The sequence below is a fragment of the Lucilia sericata genome, unplaced genomic scaffold (genome assembly GCF_015586225.1).
Source record: "Lucilia sericata isolate MDLA Ls3-8-SP2 unplaced genomic scaffold, ASM1558622v1 Contig000696F_arrow, whole genome shotgun sequence".
In the NCBI taxonomy this organism is placed as follows: Eukaryota; Metazoa; Arthropoda; class Insecta; order Diptera; family Calliphoridae; genus Lucilia; species Lucilia sericata.
Window position 1 is genome coordinate 187,744 of NW_023994699.1, and position 21,719 is coordinate 209,462.

Consider the following 21,719-nt stretch of genomic DNA (forward strand, 5'->3'; position numbering starts at 1 on the left):
ATAGTAAGTACTTATACTTTGGTGACTAAAAAAGAATTTGACACATAGAAATTTTCTTTTGGAAACAGTGTGTAACGGATGATTAACAGAAATGAGTATCCAGTTGAAAACAAGAGGACTTGTTTTTTTATATTTATCGTTCTTTTTTCACATTTTCCATTTTCTCTTGTTTTTGTTTTTGCTCATAATTGTAAGAAGATTATAATAGTAGGTACAAAATATGGCACAGTATAACGCCTCTAGCCTAAAAACAACAAAAACAAAATAACACATAAAAAGCCATTCACACAATTGTAAGAGAGACAGCATATCGGTATAAAGCATAAAAAACAAGAGAATTGTTTCCATTGATTTTTTATTACATTTTACAAAAAAAAAAACATTTTTGTAAATAAAATACTTCAAATATCTTTTGATGGCTTTATTCCAAAATAAGTGTGTACTAATAAGAAATGTCAATGAAAATCGTACAATTTATAGGATATAGTACCTACATATTACACACAAACACAATTTATAACTGCTGCAGTTGTTGTCGCTGCTAGGGATTGTATAAAATACATTTTATCACCTTTTGAGTTCGATAAGCCGTAATAGGTTTTTATTATAATCTCTTAAATTTAACGTTTTTTTTTTTGCCATTTTTACGAGTGTTATGTTTATTAAACAGTGAAATAAAATAGAACATGTTAATATTTTAATAGAAATCAGTCATAATGTAATTATTTTATTTATATTTATATTTAGATTAAGTGTATTACGATTAACGTATTGTATGGTCATTGTTTATATTATAAATACATATTTTTGCTGTCATTTTACTGTCAGTTTAATTCGTATAAAATCCATTAAATTATTACATTTATCGCTGACAAATTTCGTTTCAGTTATTTTTATTATAATATAGTTATAAACCGTATAACACGTCAGTAGACGTAATTTAATGTCTATTTATTAATTATTTGCAAATAATCACTTATTCCATGTACAATTGAAGATAATTGACAGATTTTCAAAAAAAAAAAAAAAATAATAATAACAAATAAATGTTTATGTATGTGTGTATTTACATATATTTTATGATTTTTTTAATGTCATTTCTCTATTTGTTTTAGTGCTTTGAACAGAATATTTATTTCAGACATGTTCAAAAATCTGGAAACTGACAACCCATCGGTTTATCTAAATAAAGGAATTTTTTCCTTTCGTTTGTAGCACTTAAAATACCTTTAGAATTATACTTAGACGATGTAGCTTTATAACGTCTCTACTTAAACGAGACTTGAGTTTAAGAGCAATCGAATTTCGTACAGTCGTTGATCACCGATATTAAGAAATCAGTGTTATGGGTTTCAAGACAACAACTTCCAAAAAATTTAATTGAAGTTAACTTATATAATTAAACTTTTCTTTATAATAAACTTAAATTATAATCGAAAATAATCTAAAACATGTAAAAGGTCTCGACTTTGCCCAATGTGATATACCTTTTACCATACATAGTGTGCTTAAAAAAAATTAATTTTATAAAATTTCAATGTATTTCATTTTCCCGACTCTAAGAAACAACACACATCGAAACATACGTTTTTTCCAATACTAAATGTCGTTGTTGCTTTTTTGTTAAAACATGCAAAAAATTTTCTTTATTTGATGAAATTTTCAGAGTTTGTCTCTGATTTTTGCTTATATTTCTGTTATTCATGGACGGATTTTACTGATATTTAAAACGAAACTTCACAAAAGCATTTTTAACAGAATTAATGAAGTTTTGGATCCCAAAGATATCTAGGGTCTTTAGAAAATTGATTTCAATAGACGGATATACACAGACAGATGGGCATGGTTTAATCGACTGCGCTATCTATAAGGATCCATATTATGGAAATCATATTATGGAAATTACAAAAAGAATGACAAATTTATATATACCCCTTTTACGAAGGTGAAGGGTACAAAATTGCAGTCATGAACGATAACAGGGATAGACATTTTAGTGATATTGTAAATTTGTAGTACTTTTTGACATCGAAAAATATCACGACATTTTAAGAACATTTTCCATGATCCAGTCTATTAATTCATAATTTAGTCAATAATAGAATAATACATAGATTAGTCCATAGACTAACCCGTAGTAAACTATGGAAGTTTAGCTCATTGAATAGTCCATATAATAATCTCTAAACTAATTCGTTCATAGTCTAGCCCATAGTTTAGACCCTAGTTTAGCTCGTAATCTAGTCCATTGATAAGTACATATATAGTCCTGTGCATAGACCAATAGCCCATAGACTAGTACAACATTTGGTACATACATATGTACATATGTCCGATATACTGATCCAAGATTTGTGTTCATTACATATGAATCATTTTCATCGGAGATACGATTTAACGACCTCTTCTCTACCTGTAGGTGTGAAAGGAACTATAGGTTACTTTTTACTTTAAAATTTTAAGTGGGCGACGTGCCACGCCCACCTAAAAAAGTCGCATATTTTCCTCAAAATTTTTATGGAAAATTTTGACAAACATATGAACACATGAGGATAAAAGGGGCAGCTTAGCTATAGTGGGCGTGTCACCTCTCATATAAAGAAAATATTAAATAAGTATATCTGAGAAAATGTAACAGCTAGAGTTCCATTTTTTCGGACTAGAAGTAGTGGGAGGGGGGCAACTCCCATATAAATTAAATACTAAAATTCATTTATCTGGGAAACTGTTGTTTACCTTTAACATCCATGATAATATTTAGAAGAAAAATGGGAGGACTTTCATAAGGGGGTCTTACCAGCCCCATACGGATTGAATACAACAATACGTATATCTAAGAAACAATTAGAACTAAAATTTTAAAATTTGGACTAGATTTTAGGGGTGTGGTACTTCCCATATAAATTAAATTCAAAAATTCGTTTATCTAGGAAACTATTGGAACTAGAATCTTTGTACGAAGAATTTTAACATCCATTTGAACATTTGGGAGAAAAATGAGCGGACTTTTATTAGGGGGGGCCTGTCACCACCATATGACTTAAGTACAAAAATTCATATATATGGGAAACTATTAGAGCTAGAATCTTAAATTCAGCACGAAGAACTTTGACACTCATATGAACATTTGGTTATAATATGGCGGACTTTTAATAGCGGTTTAGCATTTCCCATATGAATTTTAGTTAGAGTTGAAAAGGGTAGCAAATATGTATTTTATTCATAAAATAGTATGATAGTATGTTCATATACGATAATTCAAGAACAGAAACAAAATCTATATTCCGGGGATAGTATGTTTGTGAACTTTTTAATTTAACCGATAGGTGGCGTTTCTAATCGATAACATCTAAACTACTGAACCGATTATGTTAAACTTTCTGAATTATTTAGATCCTAACATGGAGATTACTATATAGCTAGTTATGCGAAACGGTTTTAATAGTTTTACAAACATTTTCAAAACCTATAACTTTTTCCATTTCGAAAAGTTTTGACGTTATTGGATTAGAATATTTTTTTGGAATGAAGAAGGAGTAAGTGATAAAATTCCTAATTTAGTGTGGAACTAACGACTGTGCACCTTATAATCTATATGTATTAGAGATGCTTAGTATAAACATGTATGTTTGTATGTATACACACATATATACAACATACTTATATGTATTTGTGTGTTAGTATTATACTAACTCTCGAATTATATTTTGCAAGGTGTGTATGTTTGTATATCTTCCTCTAGTGTGTGTGTGTGTTTTTTTTTATAAAACGGTACATTATTATTTATTACCGTTTTGTACAAAAGTGTTCTTAATAAATTATCGAATTTATCACTTATTGTTATCGTACGAGTAACGCAAACGTTGAAGAAGATGAGAGATGATTTATTTTTATGAGATAAAAAAGGAAAAAACAAAAAAAAACGAAAGGACGAACGAGTAAATGTAATATATTTTTTCTTAATTTTATAACAAGAGTAAGAAAGTAGTTGTCTTCTTTTGTTGTTGTTGTTGTTGTGGTTGTTATTGTCATTATTTAAAAGATATAATCAATGATAAGCATGAATTAATTTTGAATTGATTTTTGTTTTGTTTTTGTTGAGAATGTTTTTGTATAAAATTTATCACTTACAAAACACCAAACAGTTTAAAGCATTATTCACAGAGAGAGGGAGAGAGAGTGAGAAAGGAAAGGGAAATAAAACTAAAATGTCGTCGCTGTGTAAGTGTGTGTGTATGTGAGAGTATGCTGTTGTGCTAAAAAATAATGTAGGTTAAAATGCCGTTGGTGGTGATGGCTTGTTTGTTGGTTCTTGTTTTTCTTTTATTTTATTTTTTTTTTTGTCTCTGTTTTTGCATTTCTTTACAGACTCTGCTGTTGGGTAGTATGTTGGGATGTATGCTACAAACATGCATACATAGATTCATATGTATGTATGTAAATATAATGAATGTTTGTTTTTTTATACAATGCATTTTATTTTAGTCTCAGTTGTTGATAATAAAGGCTTGTTGTAGTAACTTACCACTTTGATTAGATTCTATGTTAGTTTCATTAACTTTATTTTCCATTTCGGAAGCATCATCCCCTAAATTGTTGTCTGTCATTTTGCTGGCCAGACGTGTTGCACTCACTCACTCGCCGACAAATATAATTTAAAAAAAATTCCTTCACTTAAAATGTCCTTTAATTTATAGTTGTTTATAATGTTTTTCTTTTCACTATTTCTATTTCTAGTTGTTGTTTTTGCAAATTTTTTTTCACAATCTTTTCTTTTTTTTGTTATTTTTTTTTTTTGCTCTTCTTCAAACAACACGTTTTTTAGCTTCAGCTATATCTTTATTTTTAGCTTTTACTTTTATTTTTCATTTAAAAAGCCATTCAATACACAAACAAACTTTTATTCTTTTTTAAGAGAAAAAAAAGAGAGAGAAAGTGGGAAATAAAGAAAAAATAACATCATTTTCATTTGATTCATATACATTTAGATTTTCTTCTACTACTTTTTTTTTGTTAATTTTGTAACAAATTTATATTCATGCTCATGCTTTTTTTAATGAAATTTAATTGTTTCTATTTTCGAGCATTTAAATTTTTTTTGTTATCCTTTGTTATGTTAGAGGATGAGGAAGTGTTGGAGGAGGAGGAGGTACATACCCTTTGAAGTCTGCATTTTTTGCCTTTTTCCTCTTTCACATACAATAAATTTCGTTTGTGAAACTTTTTGCTTTTTCTTATGTGTACATTTAAAAATAATAATTTTAAACTAATTTTTTTTTTCTTTTATGAATTTTTTTTTAAATTTTTATTTTACCACCCAACAAATGTGCAGAATTGCTTATGTAATTTAAATTTTTATTTTTAAACATAAATAAATGCAAGTTTTTCAAAAAACATTTTTTTTTGTCTTGAATTTTTAACAATTTTAAAAAAGTAGAATATTTTTTTTTTATTAAAAATTAACCAAAATAAAGAATTTTGTGCTTGTGCTTGAAGGAAATGTTTTAAAATGTTTAATTAAATTTAATTATTCATTTTTTTATTGGTAGGATTCTATAATTAATTTTATTTTATTTTTTTTAAATTTGTTTGCGAGTAGCTAAAGAAAATTGGCGTTTTGAGTTTGTTTTGTGGAGATAAAACTTTGTGCTACTTCGTGAAAATTCCAACTAAACTGAACTGATTTTTCCCCAAATAGTGAAAAGTGTATAAACTGCTGCTGCTGTAAAAACGTATTGAGTAGGTCCATGTCTCAGTGAGGACCTGCGTATTAGGGATCCCATTAAGAAAATATGGAGCGTAAATTATACGGCAGCATCTCATAAACATCCTTGACAAATTGTGTCTGTATGTGTGTTTGTGTGAGGAAAAAGCTTTCGAGCCTTATTTTTTTGGTAGCAAATAGTAGGGTTGCCAACAGTTAGTTTTGTTTTTAGTTTAGTTTATAGGTTTGTGTTGAAAACAAATGTTGTTATATTTACTATTTATTAGTAAATTATCTATATTTCGTACTTTTTTTTTAATGAATCTATAGTCTTGACTACAGACAAGTCTATAGACCAGACTATCTGTAGTCTTGACTATAGACTAGATTATAGTCTTGACTATAGACTAGGCTATAGTCTTGACTATAGACTAGATTATAGTCTTGACTATAGATCAGACTATAGTCTTGACTATAGGCCAGACTATAGTCTTGACTATAGACCAGACTATAGTCTTGACTATAGACCAGACTATAGTCTTGACTATAGACCAGACTATAGTCTTGACTATAGACCAGACTATAGTCTTGACTATAGACCAAACTATAGTCTTGACTATAGATCAGACTATAGTTTTGAGTATAGAAGTCTGTAGGCCAGATTATAGTCTTGACTATAGACATGTCTATAGACCAGACTATAGTCTTGACTATAGACAAGTCTATAGACCAGACTATCTGTAGTCTTTACTATAGACCAGACTAAAGTCTTCACTATAGACTAGGCTATAGTCTTGACTATAGACTAGATTATAGTCTTGACTATAGATCAGACTATAGTCTTGACTATAGGCCAGACTATAGTCTTGACTATAGACCAGACTATAGTCTTGACTATAGACCAGACTATAGTCTTGACTATAGATCAGACTATAGTTTTGAGTATAGAAGTCTGTAGGCCAGATTATAGTCTTGGCTATAGACATGTCTATAGACCAGACTATAGTCTTGACTATAGCCATGTTTATAGATGAGACTATAGTCTTGACTATAGACAAGTCTATAGACCAGACTATAGTTTTGACTATAGACAAGTCTATAGACAAGAGTATAGAGCAGAATATAGTCTTGACTATAGACAAGTTATAGACTAGACTATAGTATTGACTATAGACCAGACTATAGTTTGGACTATAGACAAGTCTATAGACCAGACTATAGTCTTGACTATAGACAAGTCTATAGGCCAGACTATAGGCATGTCTATAGACCAAACTATAGTCTTGAATATGCTTAGATATGTCTATAGACCGGACTATAATTTTGAATATAGACAAATCAATAGACTAGACTATAGTCTAGACTATAGACAGGTCTATAGACCAGACTATAGTCTTGACTATAGACAAGTCTATAGATCAGATTATAGTCTTGACTATAGTCAAACCTATAGACCAGACTATAGTCTTGAATATAGACATGTCTATAGACCAGACTATAGTTTTGACTATTCAGTCTTTGTAGACTAGTCTATAGACTAGACTATAGTCTTGACCACAGATCAGACTACTGTTTTGACTATAGACCAGTCTATTGATAAGACTTTGTTTTCGACTACGGTCTTGACTATAGTGTTGATTATAGACCAGACTATAGTCTTAATTATAGACCAGAAACAGCCCTGACTATGGAACAATCCAATCTATAGATCAGTGTATAAGCGATTTAACAGTTATTTCTATAAACAACAAAGCTTTCAACATGTGTTAATCTTTAAAGCTTTTTTTTAGATTAACAAATCCCATGACCAAAATCCCCAACATGCTTATTAATGGCAACTCTATGTTCAGCTCATCTCACTGCAACTCTCATCTAGCAAAAAAGCTTTTGCTTTCACGTTCAGTTTAACAAAAATCTAGGGTTTTTTGTCTGGCGTAAAAAGCTTTAATTTTTGGGTACACGATACCAACAAAACAAGTGAAAATGAAATAAAAAGCTTAACCACTCCTTAGTATGAAATTATGTAAGTTATTTTATGTTGACCAATACCTCCTTTTGCAAGCATCCCTAGATATTTTTTTTGCAGCTAAAAGAGATGCTCAAAAAAAGCCCAATTTAAGTCAAACACCGTGAGAATGAGAACGATAACAACTTAAAATGTTTTAATATATAGAACCAAAAAAAAAACTAATATTAATGTATATACTCTCACAGCTATACATAAGTATGTATATCCTTGTATGTAGCAATGTTCATATAACTGTTAAAACCAAAAAAAAGTAAAAATAAAAAACAACATCCTTAAACAAATTATGAAGTGAGCTAGTCAAGCAGTCAGGCATCCAAGCATCCAGCCAGCTAGCGAGCCAGTTCAGCGAACACAAAGCCAAAATGAAAACGAAAACAAGTAGAAGTTTGTGTTGGAAAAATAAAAAAATCAAGAATAAAGCCGAGCAGTAGGTCAGTAACACATACGCATTTGGTAACTCGAAATATAAAAATATATATTCTAGGTATGTAGTATGTCTATATATGTATGTATATGTATATGAGAGTAGTTATATCTGTAGCTACATATGTATGTTGGATTGTATATAAATACAAATATACATTGTACCACTATGTACCGTATATAAATGTTTAGATTATGTAAGTCAACAAAAAAAGTCAAATAATATAAAACACGATAAGCACATTTATATACACAGACTGACATACATATACCAATAGAACAAGAATGCTGAAAAGTGTGCCCAGTTGTATATGTATTAAAAGAGGAAAGAAAAAAAAAAGATTCCTAAATACACTCCATATAGTATTCCTACTTCTCAGAACTCACTATTCGCCTTTTATAGTATATTTATTTATTTACGACTATAAATTTCAACATAAAATGATCACAGGTGTTTAAAACAAATTTTCATTTTAAAAAATAATTATAAGTTTTTCTTAAAATAAAATTAAGGCGTTTTCTTTTTTAATTTCTCTTCTTTTTTGTCTTTCCTTTTAAAAGTTAACTTTTACTTTTTTTCAAAAGCAATTGTAGCTTTTTTATTTGTTTTGTGTTGGAAAAAATAAAAACATTTTTTATGGATGAATTTATTAGCATTTTAAATTTTAAAGTTGTGTAAAGAATATATAGTGCCGTTTTTTCCAAAGTCTGGTTAACTGTTTTTACTTAACGTTGAATTTGAAAAAAATCGCAACCCAGAGGCCAAAGTATACTTTAAAAGAGGACTGGCCTCAGAATATCTCCATCAGATAATGTTTTCCCGACATCGTGTCTTAAAGATTGGAAAAACAATGCTTTTGGTCATATTTGAGACGTTATAACAGCGCGAAGATCGATCTATTATTTCAACTGAACCCCCGAATAAGGCTTGTAAACGTTGAGATCAAACAACAGGTCGCAATTTTGACATAATAATCTTCTATTGTGCCAGAGACGAAACCTATTTAAAATGATTAACATCAGTCCATTATTTCACTTAGCCGCCATACAACTAAACCCCCCGAATAGCGCTTATAAGTTCATAATTATGTTTAATATACTCATATCTCGACAAAAAGCTGCAAAACCAAGTTATATACTAGGGCCTCAGTTGACCCTAGCCCTATACAAAGCCTCCTTCAAAATTTCACTTTAAATTTCCATAATTTTTTTCAAAAAGCCATTTAGTATATCTGAGGCAAGGTACAATTCAACTTAAATGCTTTATTATGAAAACTATATCACATTTTATTTTTATAACTGGTGTAGGGTATTATATGATCGGCCTCGACCGACTATAATTTCTTACTTGTTTTAATATTTTTTTTTTTTTTAATTACGGGTTCTATTTTGGTCACATCGTCTGACTATTATTAAGAACTATGATTCAGGTCTCATCACATTTTCGCTTCGACTGCGGAAGAGGTGGACATTTTCTTCTAATTCCATTCGATTTTCACAATCGAATATTATGATTCAAAACTTTTAACCTGTTCTACCAATCTAAATATTAAGAAATATTCCTACCTTTCGGAATTTTTACTACGATTTCTGTCAAAACATAGTCCCTTCGACTCTATTGCGCAGTGAATTACCACGATAAGCATTTGAATTATTGGATTGTATCATATATGTATGTTAGTACACATTAGAGTCATTTTCAAAACAGGGTCTTTTATAGGGGTTTGGGACAATTATGGACCAAAATCTACAGATATTGGGACAGTGTTTAAGTTATTAAAACCATTAAATATAATAATATTAAATAATAACTTTGATAACAAGCCAATTTTATGTTAGACGGTTTGTAAGGGGATTAGAGTCAATTATGGACCGATCCTTGTAGAGTGGTTTTGAGTCTTATAAAACTATTTTTGTTTTGAAAATTAACGTTATATTGATATTTTAAGCCATTTATGAATGTTAAGTAGTTTTTTGAAAAGGACCTTATATGGGGGCTAGGGTCAATTTTATAATGAATTTATTTATAATGATTTAAACAGTATTCTACTGGGCCTTAGCTTATATAGTAAGGCCTTATCTTGATTTCAACGGATATATCGTGGAATAGGTTAATTCGCAAGGGTAGCAATTTAGAGAGCGAGTTAAGTAATTCAACTTAAACATAAATATTTATCAAAGGTTTATACAACATTTTTTTATTAAAATTTAATATTGCAAAACTTTGATAAATAAGTATGAATAAATCATTGTTAAACTTTGCAGCCGACGTAAAATACATACTTGCGGTTATGTGGTTTAAAAATCTCTATTTCTAAGGCCATAGTGCATTGATGTAACATACATACCTAAATAATTATGTATTTAAATGTATAACTTAATCAAGTTTAAAATATATATCAAAGTACTATCTTACATAAATTTAAAATTCTATTATAAATGTAAAAGATGGAAAAAAGTTTAAATTGTCTTAAAAGCATGAAATGAAAAAGTTTAAGTTCATTTCAAACAAAGAAAACGCCTTAAACCTAAAAGTAAAATATTATAAATAATATATGTATTTCTTTTCCACTTACCATTATCACTTAAATCATTTAATAATTTTCCCGTACATGATTCCTCGAGTAGATAATCGGGCGCTGCTTCATTTTCTTCAGTCTTAGTTACTTTAAATCTATCCGGCATTGTCATGGATTAATATGGTTGCAACCTAAACAGCTGTAAGGGGTTTCATTTAACAACCAGAAACGACCAAAAAGTACAAAAGAACAAAAATAAAAAGATTGAAATCATTATAAGAATTTTGTTTACATTTGTTGCAAATAAATTAAAATATACATAATAAAATAAACAAAAAAAAAAAAAAACTAAACAAATAAGTGTATACAAAACTATAGAAATTTACACTTAGTCATTCATATTGTACATCTGTAATCACTATGGGGGGTTTTATAACATTAGGAAGACTCCTAACTTAAATTTGATTACTATATGGTTTATATACAACAACTCTCTAATTAATGTCGTTTATGTATGTACAGCGGTCCTACTCCGTAAGATATCTGGGGTGTACGGAAAGCTGTTTACAGCGAATTGACGAATGTTGCTGAATCACTATCTAACTGATCGAACAACTTTTTATAAAAGTTAAAAACTTATTTTATGGTTCGAAAACATGGAATAACTTATTTCGACTTCATACATCTGGAGCCATACTAATGTACATATGTTCTGATTAAAAAGTGCAAGTGACTCATTATATTTTTATGACTTATGGCTGAATCTGTATGTAGTGTGTCTATGCATATGTATACACAAAGTTTAGAAATGGTTATGAAAATAAATCAGAACAAAATTTAGTAAATGGAAAAGGAAAAGAATGTATGAAAATGTCATAAAAATATACCAGTCCTTCGTACTATAGTATGAAAACAGAATTACTTTTTTTATAGGAAATTAGGTAGAAATATAACATTTTTAACTTAATACGTAAACTTTTTCTCAAACTCAATACAAACAAACCTTAAAGCTAAAATTTTTTAAAGGTATCTAAAACAATTGAAAAGAGAAAATTTTCTCATCTTATTTAGGGGCCAGATTTATATAGTATAATATACATATATTTTCTAATTTCACGGGAAATTTCAACTACTCATTGTTTTATGTTTACATTAATAAAACAATAAACTTGATTACAATTAATTTTGTTTGTGAACCTTTATTTAGACCAAATATATATATAAGTTTGTTATGTATATAAGTTTGTTACTTTTCATAACATTTGATTACTGGTTCTGCCATTATAAGTTTGTTACTTTTCATAACATTTGATTACTGGTTCTGCCATTCGACAGAATTTTATATTAATAATTTTAATTAATTTATATTTAACGGTATGAATTTCAAAATTTTTAAAATTTACTTGTTATTAAATTTTAAACACTTACCGCAGTGCTCTCCAATAACAAACTGATTTATGAAAATTAAATTGTTTGCACCAACTAAATGAAATGAAGCATTGCGGTCGCTTATTATGATTGAATGTGGAAAAATTCCGGTTATCTGGACCACTATGAGTCAAAGACAAAATTGCAAGAAATATCTATATATCTATCTATCTATCTATCTATCTATCTATCTATCTATCTATCTATCTATCTATCTATCTATCTATCTATCTATCTATCTATCTATCTATCTATCTATCTATCTATCTATCTATCTATCTATCTATCTATCTATCTATCTATCTATCTATCTATCTATCTATCTATCTATCTATCTATCTATCTATCTATCTATCTATCTATCTATCTATCTATCTATCTATCTATCTATCTATCTATCTATCTATCTATCTATCTATCTATCTATCTATCTATCTATCTATCTATCTATCTATCTATCTATCTATCTATCTATCTATCTATCTATCTATCTATCTATCTATCTATCTATCTATCTATCTATCTATCTATCTATCTATCTATCTATCTATCTATCTATCTATCTATCTATCTATCTATCTATCTATCTATCTATCTATCTATCTATCTATCTATCTATCTATCTATCTATCTATCTATCTATCTATCTATCTATCTATCTATCTATCTATCTATCTATCTATCTATCTATCTATCTATCTATCTATCTATCTATCTATCTATCTATCTATCTATCTATCTATCTATCTATCTATCTATCTATCTATCTATCTATCTATCTATCTATCTATCTATCTATCTATCTATCTATCTATCTATCTATCTATCTATCTATCTATCTATCTATCTATCTTCTATCTATCTATCTATCTATCTATCTATCTATCTATCTATCTATCTATCTATCTATCTATCTATCTATCTATCTATCTATCTATCTATCTATCTATCTATCTATCTATCTATCTATCTATCTATCTATCTATCTATCTATCTATCTATCTATCTATCTATCTATCTATCTATCTATCTATCTATCTATCTATCTATCTATCTATCTATCTATCTATCTATCTATCTATCTATCTATCTATCTATCTATCTATCTATCTATCTATCTATCTATCTATCTATCTATCTATCTATCTATCTATCTATCTATCTATCTATCTATCTATCTATCTATCTATCTATCTATCTATCTATCTATCTATCTATCTATCTATCTATCTATCTATCTATCTATCTATCTATCTATCTATCTATCTATCTATCTATCTATCTATCTATCTATCTATCTATCTATCTATCTATCTATCTATCTATCTATCTATCTATCTATCTATCTATCTATCTATCTATCTATCTATCTATCTATCTATCTATCTATCTATCTATCTATCTATCTATCTATCTATCTATCTATCTATCTATCTATCTATCTATCTATCTATCTATCTATCTATATCTATCTATCTATCTATCTATCTATCTATCTATCTATCTATCTATCTATCTATCTATCTATCTATCTATCTATCTATCTATCTATATTCTATCTATCTATCTCTACTATCTATCTATCTATCTATCTATCTATCTATCATCTATCTATCTATCTATCTATCTATCTATCTATCTATCTATCTATCTATCTATCTATCTATCTATCTATCTATCTATCTATCTATCTATCTATCTATCTATCTATCTATCTATCTATCTATCTATCTATCTATCTATCTATCTATCTATCTATCTATCTATCTATCTATCTATCTATCTATCTTCTATCTTCATCTATCTATCTATCTATCTATCTATCTATCTATCTATCTATCTATCTATCTATCTATCTATCTATCTATCTATCTATCTATCTATCTATCTATCTATCTATATCTATCTATCTATCCATCTATCTATCTATCTATCTATCTCTCTATCTATCTATCTATCTATCTATCTATCTATCTATCTATCTATCTATCTATCTATCTATCTACTATCTATCTATCTATCTATATCTATCTATCTATCTATCTATCTATCTATCTAATCTATCCTATCTATCTATCTATCTATCTATCTATCTATCTATCTATCTATCTATCTATATCTACTATCTATCTGCAAATAGTTAACATTTTTCTAAAACTTGTTTTCCTCTTACTTTGTTTAATAAAAATTGAAATCAAACTAATTCTCCTATCATTTCTAGAAGCTCAATTTCATTTGACTTAAAGTTAACAATATACCCTCACCTTTTCTTTATAAAGTTTCGCATAGTTTTAGTTTTCCTCATTTTTATCTTCAACGAAAAGAAAAACTACAACAATAGCTGAATTTCCATTGGAATAAAATGTGAAATTTATTTTTATCCTCAACTCTGACGATTTTGTAACAAATAAATTGAAAATCAATTCAGCCTTGTAACGGCTCTGTTTATCATTCTATTAGCCCAGTCATTGAAAGTTTTGTGATTTTGTTTTTGTGCCATTGTAACAAATAAAATATACATACAAACTACTTACATACAAATGTTTCTACATTGTATAATGTAAAAAGTTGCGAAAAGTTACAGTATAATATATGTATAAAAGAGCCAAAAGCTTGTAATAGAGATTGATACTAGAATTAATTTTTGGGGCGAGACAATGACTGACATACATATATACATAAGAAATTGTTAAGAGTGTGAAGGAGCTGTTAAACGTTTCCTTTTGTATCTGATCGATAACAGTAATCAGGCTTTGTCGGATTTAATTTGCTATTAATTACACTTTCACTTTCTACATCTAGCAGCAAGTCCTGGGGCGTTGTGGATATTATTTTTAGTACTTGAAAAAAGCACTACTTAATATCTACATATCTAGTGAAATTCTAAAGTTATCAACTGAATAATATGTAGTTGCTGGATTATATAACTATAGGTAAACTTCTTATGCCTTATTAAAGCGTTTTTAAAATCTATATATTATAGTTATTTAATTCTTGTTTAAAGTAATACTTAAAAACCTTTTTTCAATATTTACAATACATATTGCAAAATTCCTTTGTTTTTGCTTTGGCATTCCTAGATTGCTACAAAATATTAATCGTCTTATGGTTTTATATTGAATTTCGTGGAGGTTATAAACAAATAATTTTTTCCATTAATAAATTGCAGACAAACGCACACTTTTTTGTTTTTTATAGGTTAATATTGAAAATAGTCTTTAAGTGCAGACTTGCAGAAATTGGAAAAACTTAATATGTGTAAAAATTAAACGAGGTCAAACTTAAAAGTTTGTTTTTTTTTATCTGAGAAATTTTTATTCTATTTTCATTTTCGAAATTTTTATTCTAACATTTGCGAAAGAGATAAAACTAGTTATATTTCTTTTTATCTGGTGATTTAGTGGCATTTTCAGACTGACCTCATAAACATATATTTATGTAATTTTGTTCAAAATTATTGAAAATAATACTCGGTAGATTTAAAAGTTGGCACAGAGAGCTTTAAACTTAAAGTTTATTACACATATAGTATAGCTAGTAAACTTTAAGCTATCATAAAATACTATATATTAAACAAAAGATATCTGAAACGATTTCTTTGAATTCATTAAATAATATTATATTACATACTTTCATACATCTCACTTATACATTAGTCACTTTACTAGAGAGTAGTAGTGTAGAAAGTGTTGGGTGTTAATAAAACATTTGCTCGTGTCAAAGCTAGAGTTATTCCTTGGACACTGCAGGGTTTAAGTTTTTATGTCGGAATACAACAAGAAGAATTGTTGAATGTAATTGACATGTTCATGTGTATTAATTTTAGTTTTATACTACAAATCATATATTTTTTTTATTAAAACTCACATACTCGCGAACATGGCACAAGTGTAAGTACACATTAGGTTGGGCCAAAGAAAGAGATTCTACTGATTTTTATTAGATGAAAATATATACATAACAAGAGTTAGTAAATTTAAAAATAACGAAGATATATTTTTTTATTTTTTCATTTAGAAGGCACGTACTAAGCACGCTCGCTTACAAATAAGAAGTTAGGTAAGTACTTACGAAGAAGTTTTGTTTCTGAGAAAAGATTGCGTACGAGGATACGTTCACTATACTAGACGCTATTATTAGTTTTATCAAACAAAAATTTTGTTAGTTTATGTTCGAAAACAATACTAGTTGTAAGTCATTACTACAGTCCTTCTAAGTAATACAGGCGGTATGTAGTAGTCCTTGAAAAGTAATTAGTTGACTAAGTACAAATCATATTCATATTTTTGTTGGGACACTAATTACTCTAAGGAAGAATCAGGCCTATCACACATTCTGACCGGAAAAGTTTAAATTTTAACAGATTTTCAAACTTTAGAACCTCTACGTGGCAATATCATCCAAATACTTTGAATGGACACATCTAGCGGAAGGATCGTTTAAAATACGTAAATACATTTTTGAAGAGCTCACTAATATAACAACACATTCTAACGTTATTTCCACAAGCAAAAACTAACAAACAACTAAATAGTTTTATGTGCTTTTTCTTTCTTATTTTTCATTTTCTTTTTATCCATTCAACCAACCAATCCAACCATCCACCATATGTAAATACTCATGCATACATTTAGGCGCACACAAACAATAGTGTTGTTTTCACAACTGTAAACATGTGTTTGGGTGTGTGTGTGTATGTGTGAATGTATGTCCTTAGGACTTGTGTAAGTTTATGGGTGAGTGTTGCTCCCTTGTTTGTGCTTTTGGGGGTACAGAGAACATGCTTACAAACACACATTTTATACGTAAACAAGTACATTCTATGTACATATCTATGTACGTGTGTGTGTAAAAGTGTCTGTGGTATTATTATAAAAACATGAATATGAATAACGACGACATTTTGTTTGTCTGTTTAAGACTTGAGTCAATAGACGATAAAGAGTGATGTGTTATTTGTATTGCCAGCAAAACTAAGACTTCTTTAAGACTTCTAACGAGTGTTAACCCTTTCAATGGCGAACATTTATAAATTATTTATTAATGTCACCATATACATACATACATACATGCATGCACATGTATGTATGTACTACATAAAAACACATTTAACTATAAAAAAAATAGTTTTTTCTTTCTCTTTTTCTTTTATTTAAGAGCAATTTATATTTAAATTTTCAAAAATCACACAAGAGCAAATAAATGAGAGAGTAATTCAAAAGAGAACTTTACCCAGGAAACCTTTTAAATAAAATCAAAATCATAAAGATTTATGCTGAAATATAAATTTCAACTGGTTTCAGCATCAATCATATAAATGTTTCATCATTGATTTCACTACCACCATTGATTACATGTCACTTCAAATGTCAAATGTTTGTAATTTCTTGATAAATGATTTTTATTGTTAAAAAAAAAAACGTTAACAAAACAGTATATAATAAATAAACTTTGAAAATAAATAACAAATCATTTACTTACTATATGTATGAGAACATAACAAATGTTATAAATTATAAACATTTGTTTACTTTTGATTTAAAATTAATTTGAAAAATCGTTAAATTTGTGTTTTTTTTTTTTTTTTTTCTTTTAACCTCTAAGAAATAGTACAACAAGTTTTTCTAATATTTACTTTGTTAAGCATTTTTGTTATTGTTTCCTTTTTTCTTTAGTGCATTTCTGTTAGAACTTATGATTAAAGGTATTAACATATTCTCCCCACCTGCCACTGATAATTTCGAGACAATAAATTTGTTTAAATTATTTTATTTGTTACAAAACTAACACGTGCTTTTATTGTTTATTTTTGAAAATCAGCAGGTTGTTATATAAAAGTTTACTTTAGTAGAAATTCAGTAAAAACAACAACAATAGCAATAATAGATAAAATTAAAATTTGTTTTCTTTGAAAATTTGGTTAAAACAAATAACTTTTTTGCTTTATTCAAAGTTTTCGTAATTATCTCTTAATCACTTATTAAAACTAAACTAATTTTATTCAATTGTCTTTAAGTATAAGATCTATACATATGTTGGTTAAAGACAGACGGAAAATTCCGGAACCAATTGGTATACATAGGTAGTTATAGAAGGACCAATATTCTACTCTATATTATTATAAAGTGTGTAGTCTAGTCTAGTATAGTCTACTCTAGTCTATAGTCTAGTCTATAGTCTAGTCTATAGTCTAGTCTATAGTCTAGTCTATAGTCTAGTCTATAGTCTAGTCTATAGTCTAGTCTATAGTCTAGTCTATTCTAGTCTATAGTCTAGTCTTTAGTCTATTGATAGTCTAGTCTAGTCTATAGTCTGGTCTATAGTCTAGACCATAGTCTAGTCTAATTTAGTCTATAGTCTACTCTATAGTTTAGTCTATGTGTAGGCTATTATTTAGTCTAGTCTGCAGTCTAGGCTACAATCCAGTCTTGTGTACCAACAAAATAACTCTTTGTAAACTTAGCTCAATAAAGTGGCCTCCGGTAGGTTAGTGGTTAGTGTTCTAGTCAGGTAGACCGGAGGTGGTGGGTTCGATTCCCACCTGAGGCACTGGTTAAGGAGCGCACAACAGGCCCGATAGAGGCCTAGGTGTATTTCTTCGGATTTGATGTATATACATCCTCCTTTCAAACTAACTAACTAACTAACTAGCTCAATAAAAATAAAAAAAGGATATTCAATATCAAAATTTAAAAAATCTGGTCAATTTTTGTAATCTAAACCTTTATAATATTCCGAAACTCTTAATGGCTAATTTTGTGTGATAATTTTCATTGCAATCAATATTATTAGCGTGTTATATAATACATAGTACATATAAATTCTGATGACAAATATAATTTCTGATTTCTCTGATATTTTATCTAATCACAAATTTAAGAGCAATAGTGATTTTATTAAAAATATACAATAAGAGCAAAATAATACATATATCGGTCATTTACTAAAACACTAGCATAACTCCGAGCATTTTATAGTTTTATTTATTTCTAAAAATGTCAATTATATTAAGTAAAATATGGATATTTTGCTTAAATATTTTACCAAAAATTTTATCATTTAAAAATTTAATTTAAATATAGATGAGAAATTATATAAATCTGAGTTCACCTTTCAATTCCCATAATTTGTCTAAAAGTGATTAAAAAAATAATAAGATATCATAAAGCTAATATCTAAAAGTTATTTTCAGAGTTATGCCAGTCTTAAAGTAAATGAACTGTATGAGGAAAGTGCTTAATCATTATGAGCTTAATAAATTCATAAATTGATAAATGTTTGATAAAATTTATTTGTTTATTCACACTATTATTTATATATGGACTAAAAAAATACAATATTTGTTACTTAAAACACTTCGATTCACTAGGGTGTAGAAAATAATTTAATATACGAATGCATCTGACTAGAAAACTACGAGCGATAATTTATAGATATAATAGGTTTTTTATAGACTCCAACAAATTGCAAAAAATCAGACATGGAAAATTTTGTAGTCTATAGCCTAGTTTTAGTCAAGTCTATAATCTAGTTTATAGTCTAGTGTATAGTCGAGTCTACAGTCCAGTCTATAGAATAGCCTATAATCCAGTTTATAGTCTATCGTATAGTCTAGTTTATAGTCCAGTGTATAGTCTAGAATATAGTCTGGTCTATAGTCTAGAATATAGACTAGTCTATAGCCTAGTCTAGTCTAGTCTAGTCTAGTCCTAGTCTAGTCTAGTCTATAGTCTAGTCTATAGTCTAGTCTATAGTCTAGTCTATAGTCTAGTCTATAGTCTAGTCTATAGTCTAGTCTATAGTCTAGTCTATAGTCTAGGCTATAGTTTAGTCTATAGTCTAGTCTATAGTCTAGTCTATAGTCTAGTCTATAGTCTAGTCTATAGTCTAGTCTATAGTCTAGTTTATAGTCTAGTCTATAGTCTATAGTCTAGTTTATAGTCTATCCTATAGTCTAGTCATATTATAGTCAATAGACTAATATATAGTGTAGTGTGTAGTCTAGGCTACAGTCTAGTCTATAGTCTAGTCTACAGTTTAGTCTTTAGTATAGTTTATATTGTTGTCTGTTGTATATTACAATGCCTAGTCTTTTATCTAGCCTATATTCTGGTCTATAGTCTAGTCTATAGCCTAGACTATAGTCCAGTCTATACTCTAGTCAATAGTCTAGTTTTTAGTATAGTTTATATTATAGTCTATAGTCTAGTCTATAGCCTAGTCTATAGTCTAGTCTATAGCCTAGTCTATAGTCTAGTCTATAGCCTATTCTATAGTCTAGTCTAAAGTCTAGTCTATAGCCTAGTCTATAGTCTAGTCGTTAGCCTAGTATATAGTCTACTCTATAGCCTAGTTTATAGTCTGGTCTATAGTCTAGCCTATATTCTAGTCTATTGTCTAGTGTAGTTCATAGTCTGGTCTATAGTCTAGTCTACAGTCTAGTCTACAGCATAGTCTAGTTTATAGTCTAGCCTAGTCTATAGTCTGGTATATTGCCTATTATATATTCTTGTCCTCTAGACTAGTATATAACATAGTCTAGTTTCATAGTAGCTATAGTCTATATTCTATTCTATAGTCTAGTCTATCGTCTAGTTCATAGTCTAGTCTATATTATAGTCTATAGCATAGTCTATAGTCTAGTCTATATTCTAGTCTACAGTCTAGTCTATAGTCTAGTCTATAGCATAGTCTAGTTTATAGTCTAGCCTAGTCTATAGTCTAGCATTTAGTCTATCCTTCAATCTTGTCCTCTAGTCTACTCTATAGTCTCGTCTATAGTCTAGACTATAGGTCATTTAATTGTCTCGTATATAGTCTAGTCTATATTTTTAATCTAGTTTAGTCTATAGTCTGGTCTAGTCTGTTGTTTGGTCTATAGCCTAGTCTTTGAAATAGGAATCGTTTGAAATATTTCACATGCCCAGAGTGCCCTATTTGGACAATTCTAATACTGGCCACTATTGGTGTACGAGTTTCAAATACAAAATTTTATTAACACAACACTTTTCTTTAGACACGTGAAAAGAATTTAATAAAAAACTGTTTAACCCTTAAAATTCCTCCTTTAAAATTTTTTATTAATTTTTTTTTTTTACCGAAATTTTAAAAAATTCTACATTTATTAACAATCAACCCCTTCCTAGAGGGTTAAGTATACGAAAATTAAATAAACATCATAAAATTAAAACGTTTTTATCAACACATGTGGAAATATCGGACTTTTTAGATGTTCTTTTAGTAGGTCAAAATCATAAAAATAGGAGACTAAGGGCAAACATTTTTATATATAAAATAATATTCTGAAAACAATTTAAAATAAATCTAATTTTTTGTTAAAAGGTAATTGTGTTTGGTTGTTTTTCCACAAAACACAAACAAATACAAAGTTTTGTTTTTCTAGTTTGTTTTTTCGCTTTTTTCTTTGTATTAGTATATATTTGTTTTTGTTTAATTTTTCCATATAAAACAAATATTTGGTTTGTATTTGCATAAATTGCGTATTTTTAAACAAACACATTAAGAAGAAAAGAAAAAGATCACTGAACTCCAATTTTATTTTATGTAGGAGTAAGTATTTATTTTTATAATTTTTTTGTATTATTTATTACATATT

At 28.4% G+C, this 21,719-nt stretch overlaps 1 protein-coding gene across 13 annotated transcripts in view; it reads right to left on the reverse strand.

Annotated features, from left to right (window-relative positions):
- LOC119607446 (solute carrier family 12 member 6) overlaps window positions 1-21,719 on the reverse strand; it is a 45,736-nt gene that overhangs the window by 16,924 nt on the left and 7,093 nt on the right. For 8 of the 13 annotated variants that reach the window (XM_037961338.1, XM_037961340.1, XM_037961349.1 and 5 more), the window contains exon 2: window positions 10,733-10,874. In XM_037961338.1, coding sequence (XP_037817266.1) covers window positions 10,733-10,847 — 115 coding nt within the window. In that variant the 5' untranslated portion in view covers window positions 10,848-10,874. Of the gene's footprint in view, window positions 1-4,525; window positions 4,906-5,157; window positions 5,710-10,732; window positions 10,875-12,103; window positions 12,126-21,719 lie in introns of those variants that run through there. The other 5 variants (XM_037961342.1, XM_037961339.1, XM_037961343.1 and 2 more) reach the window with 5 other exon arrangements.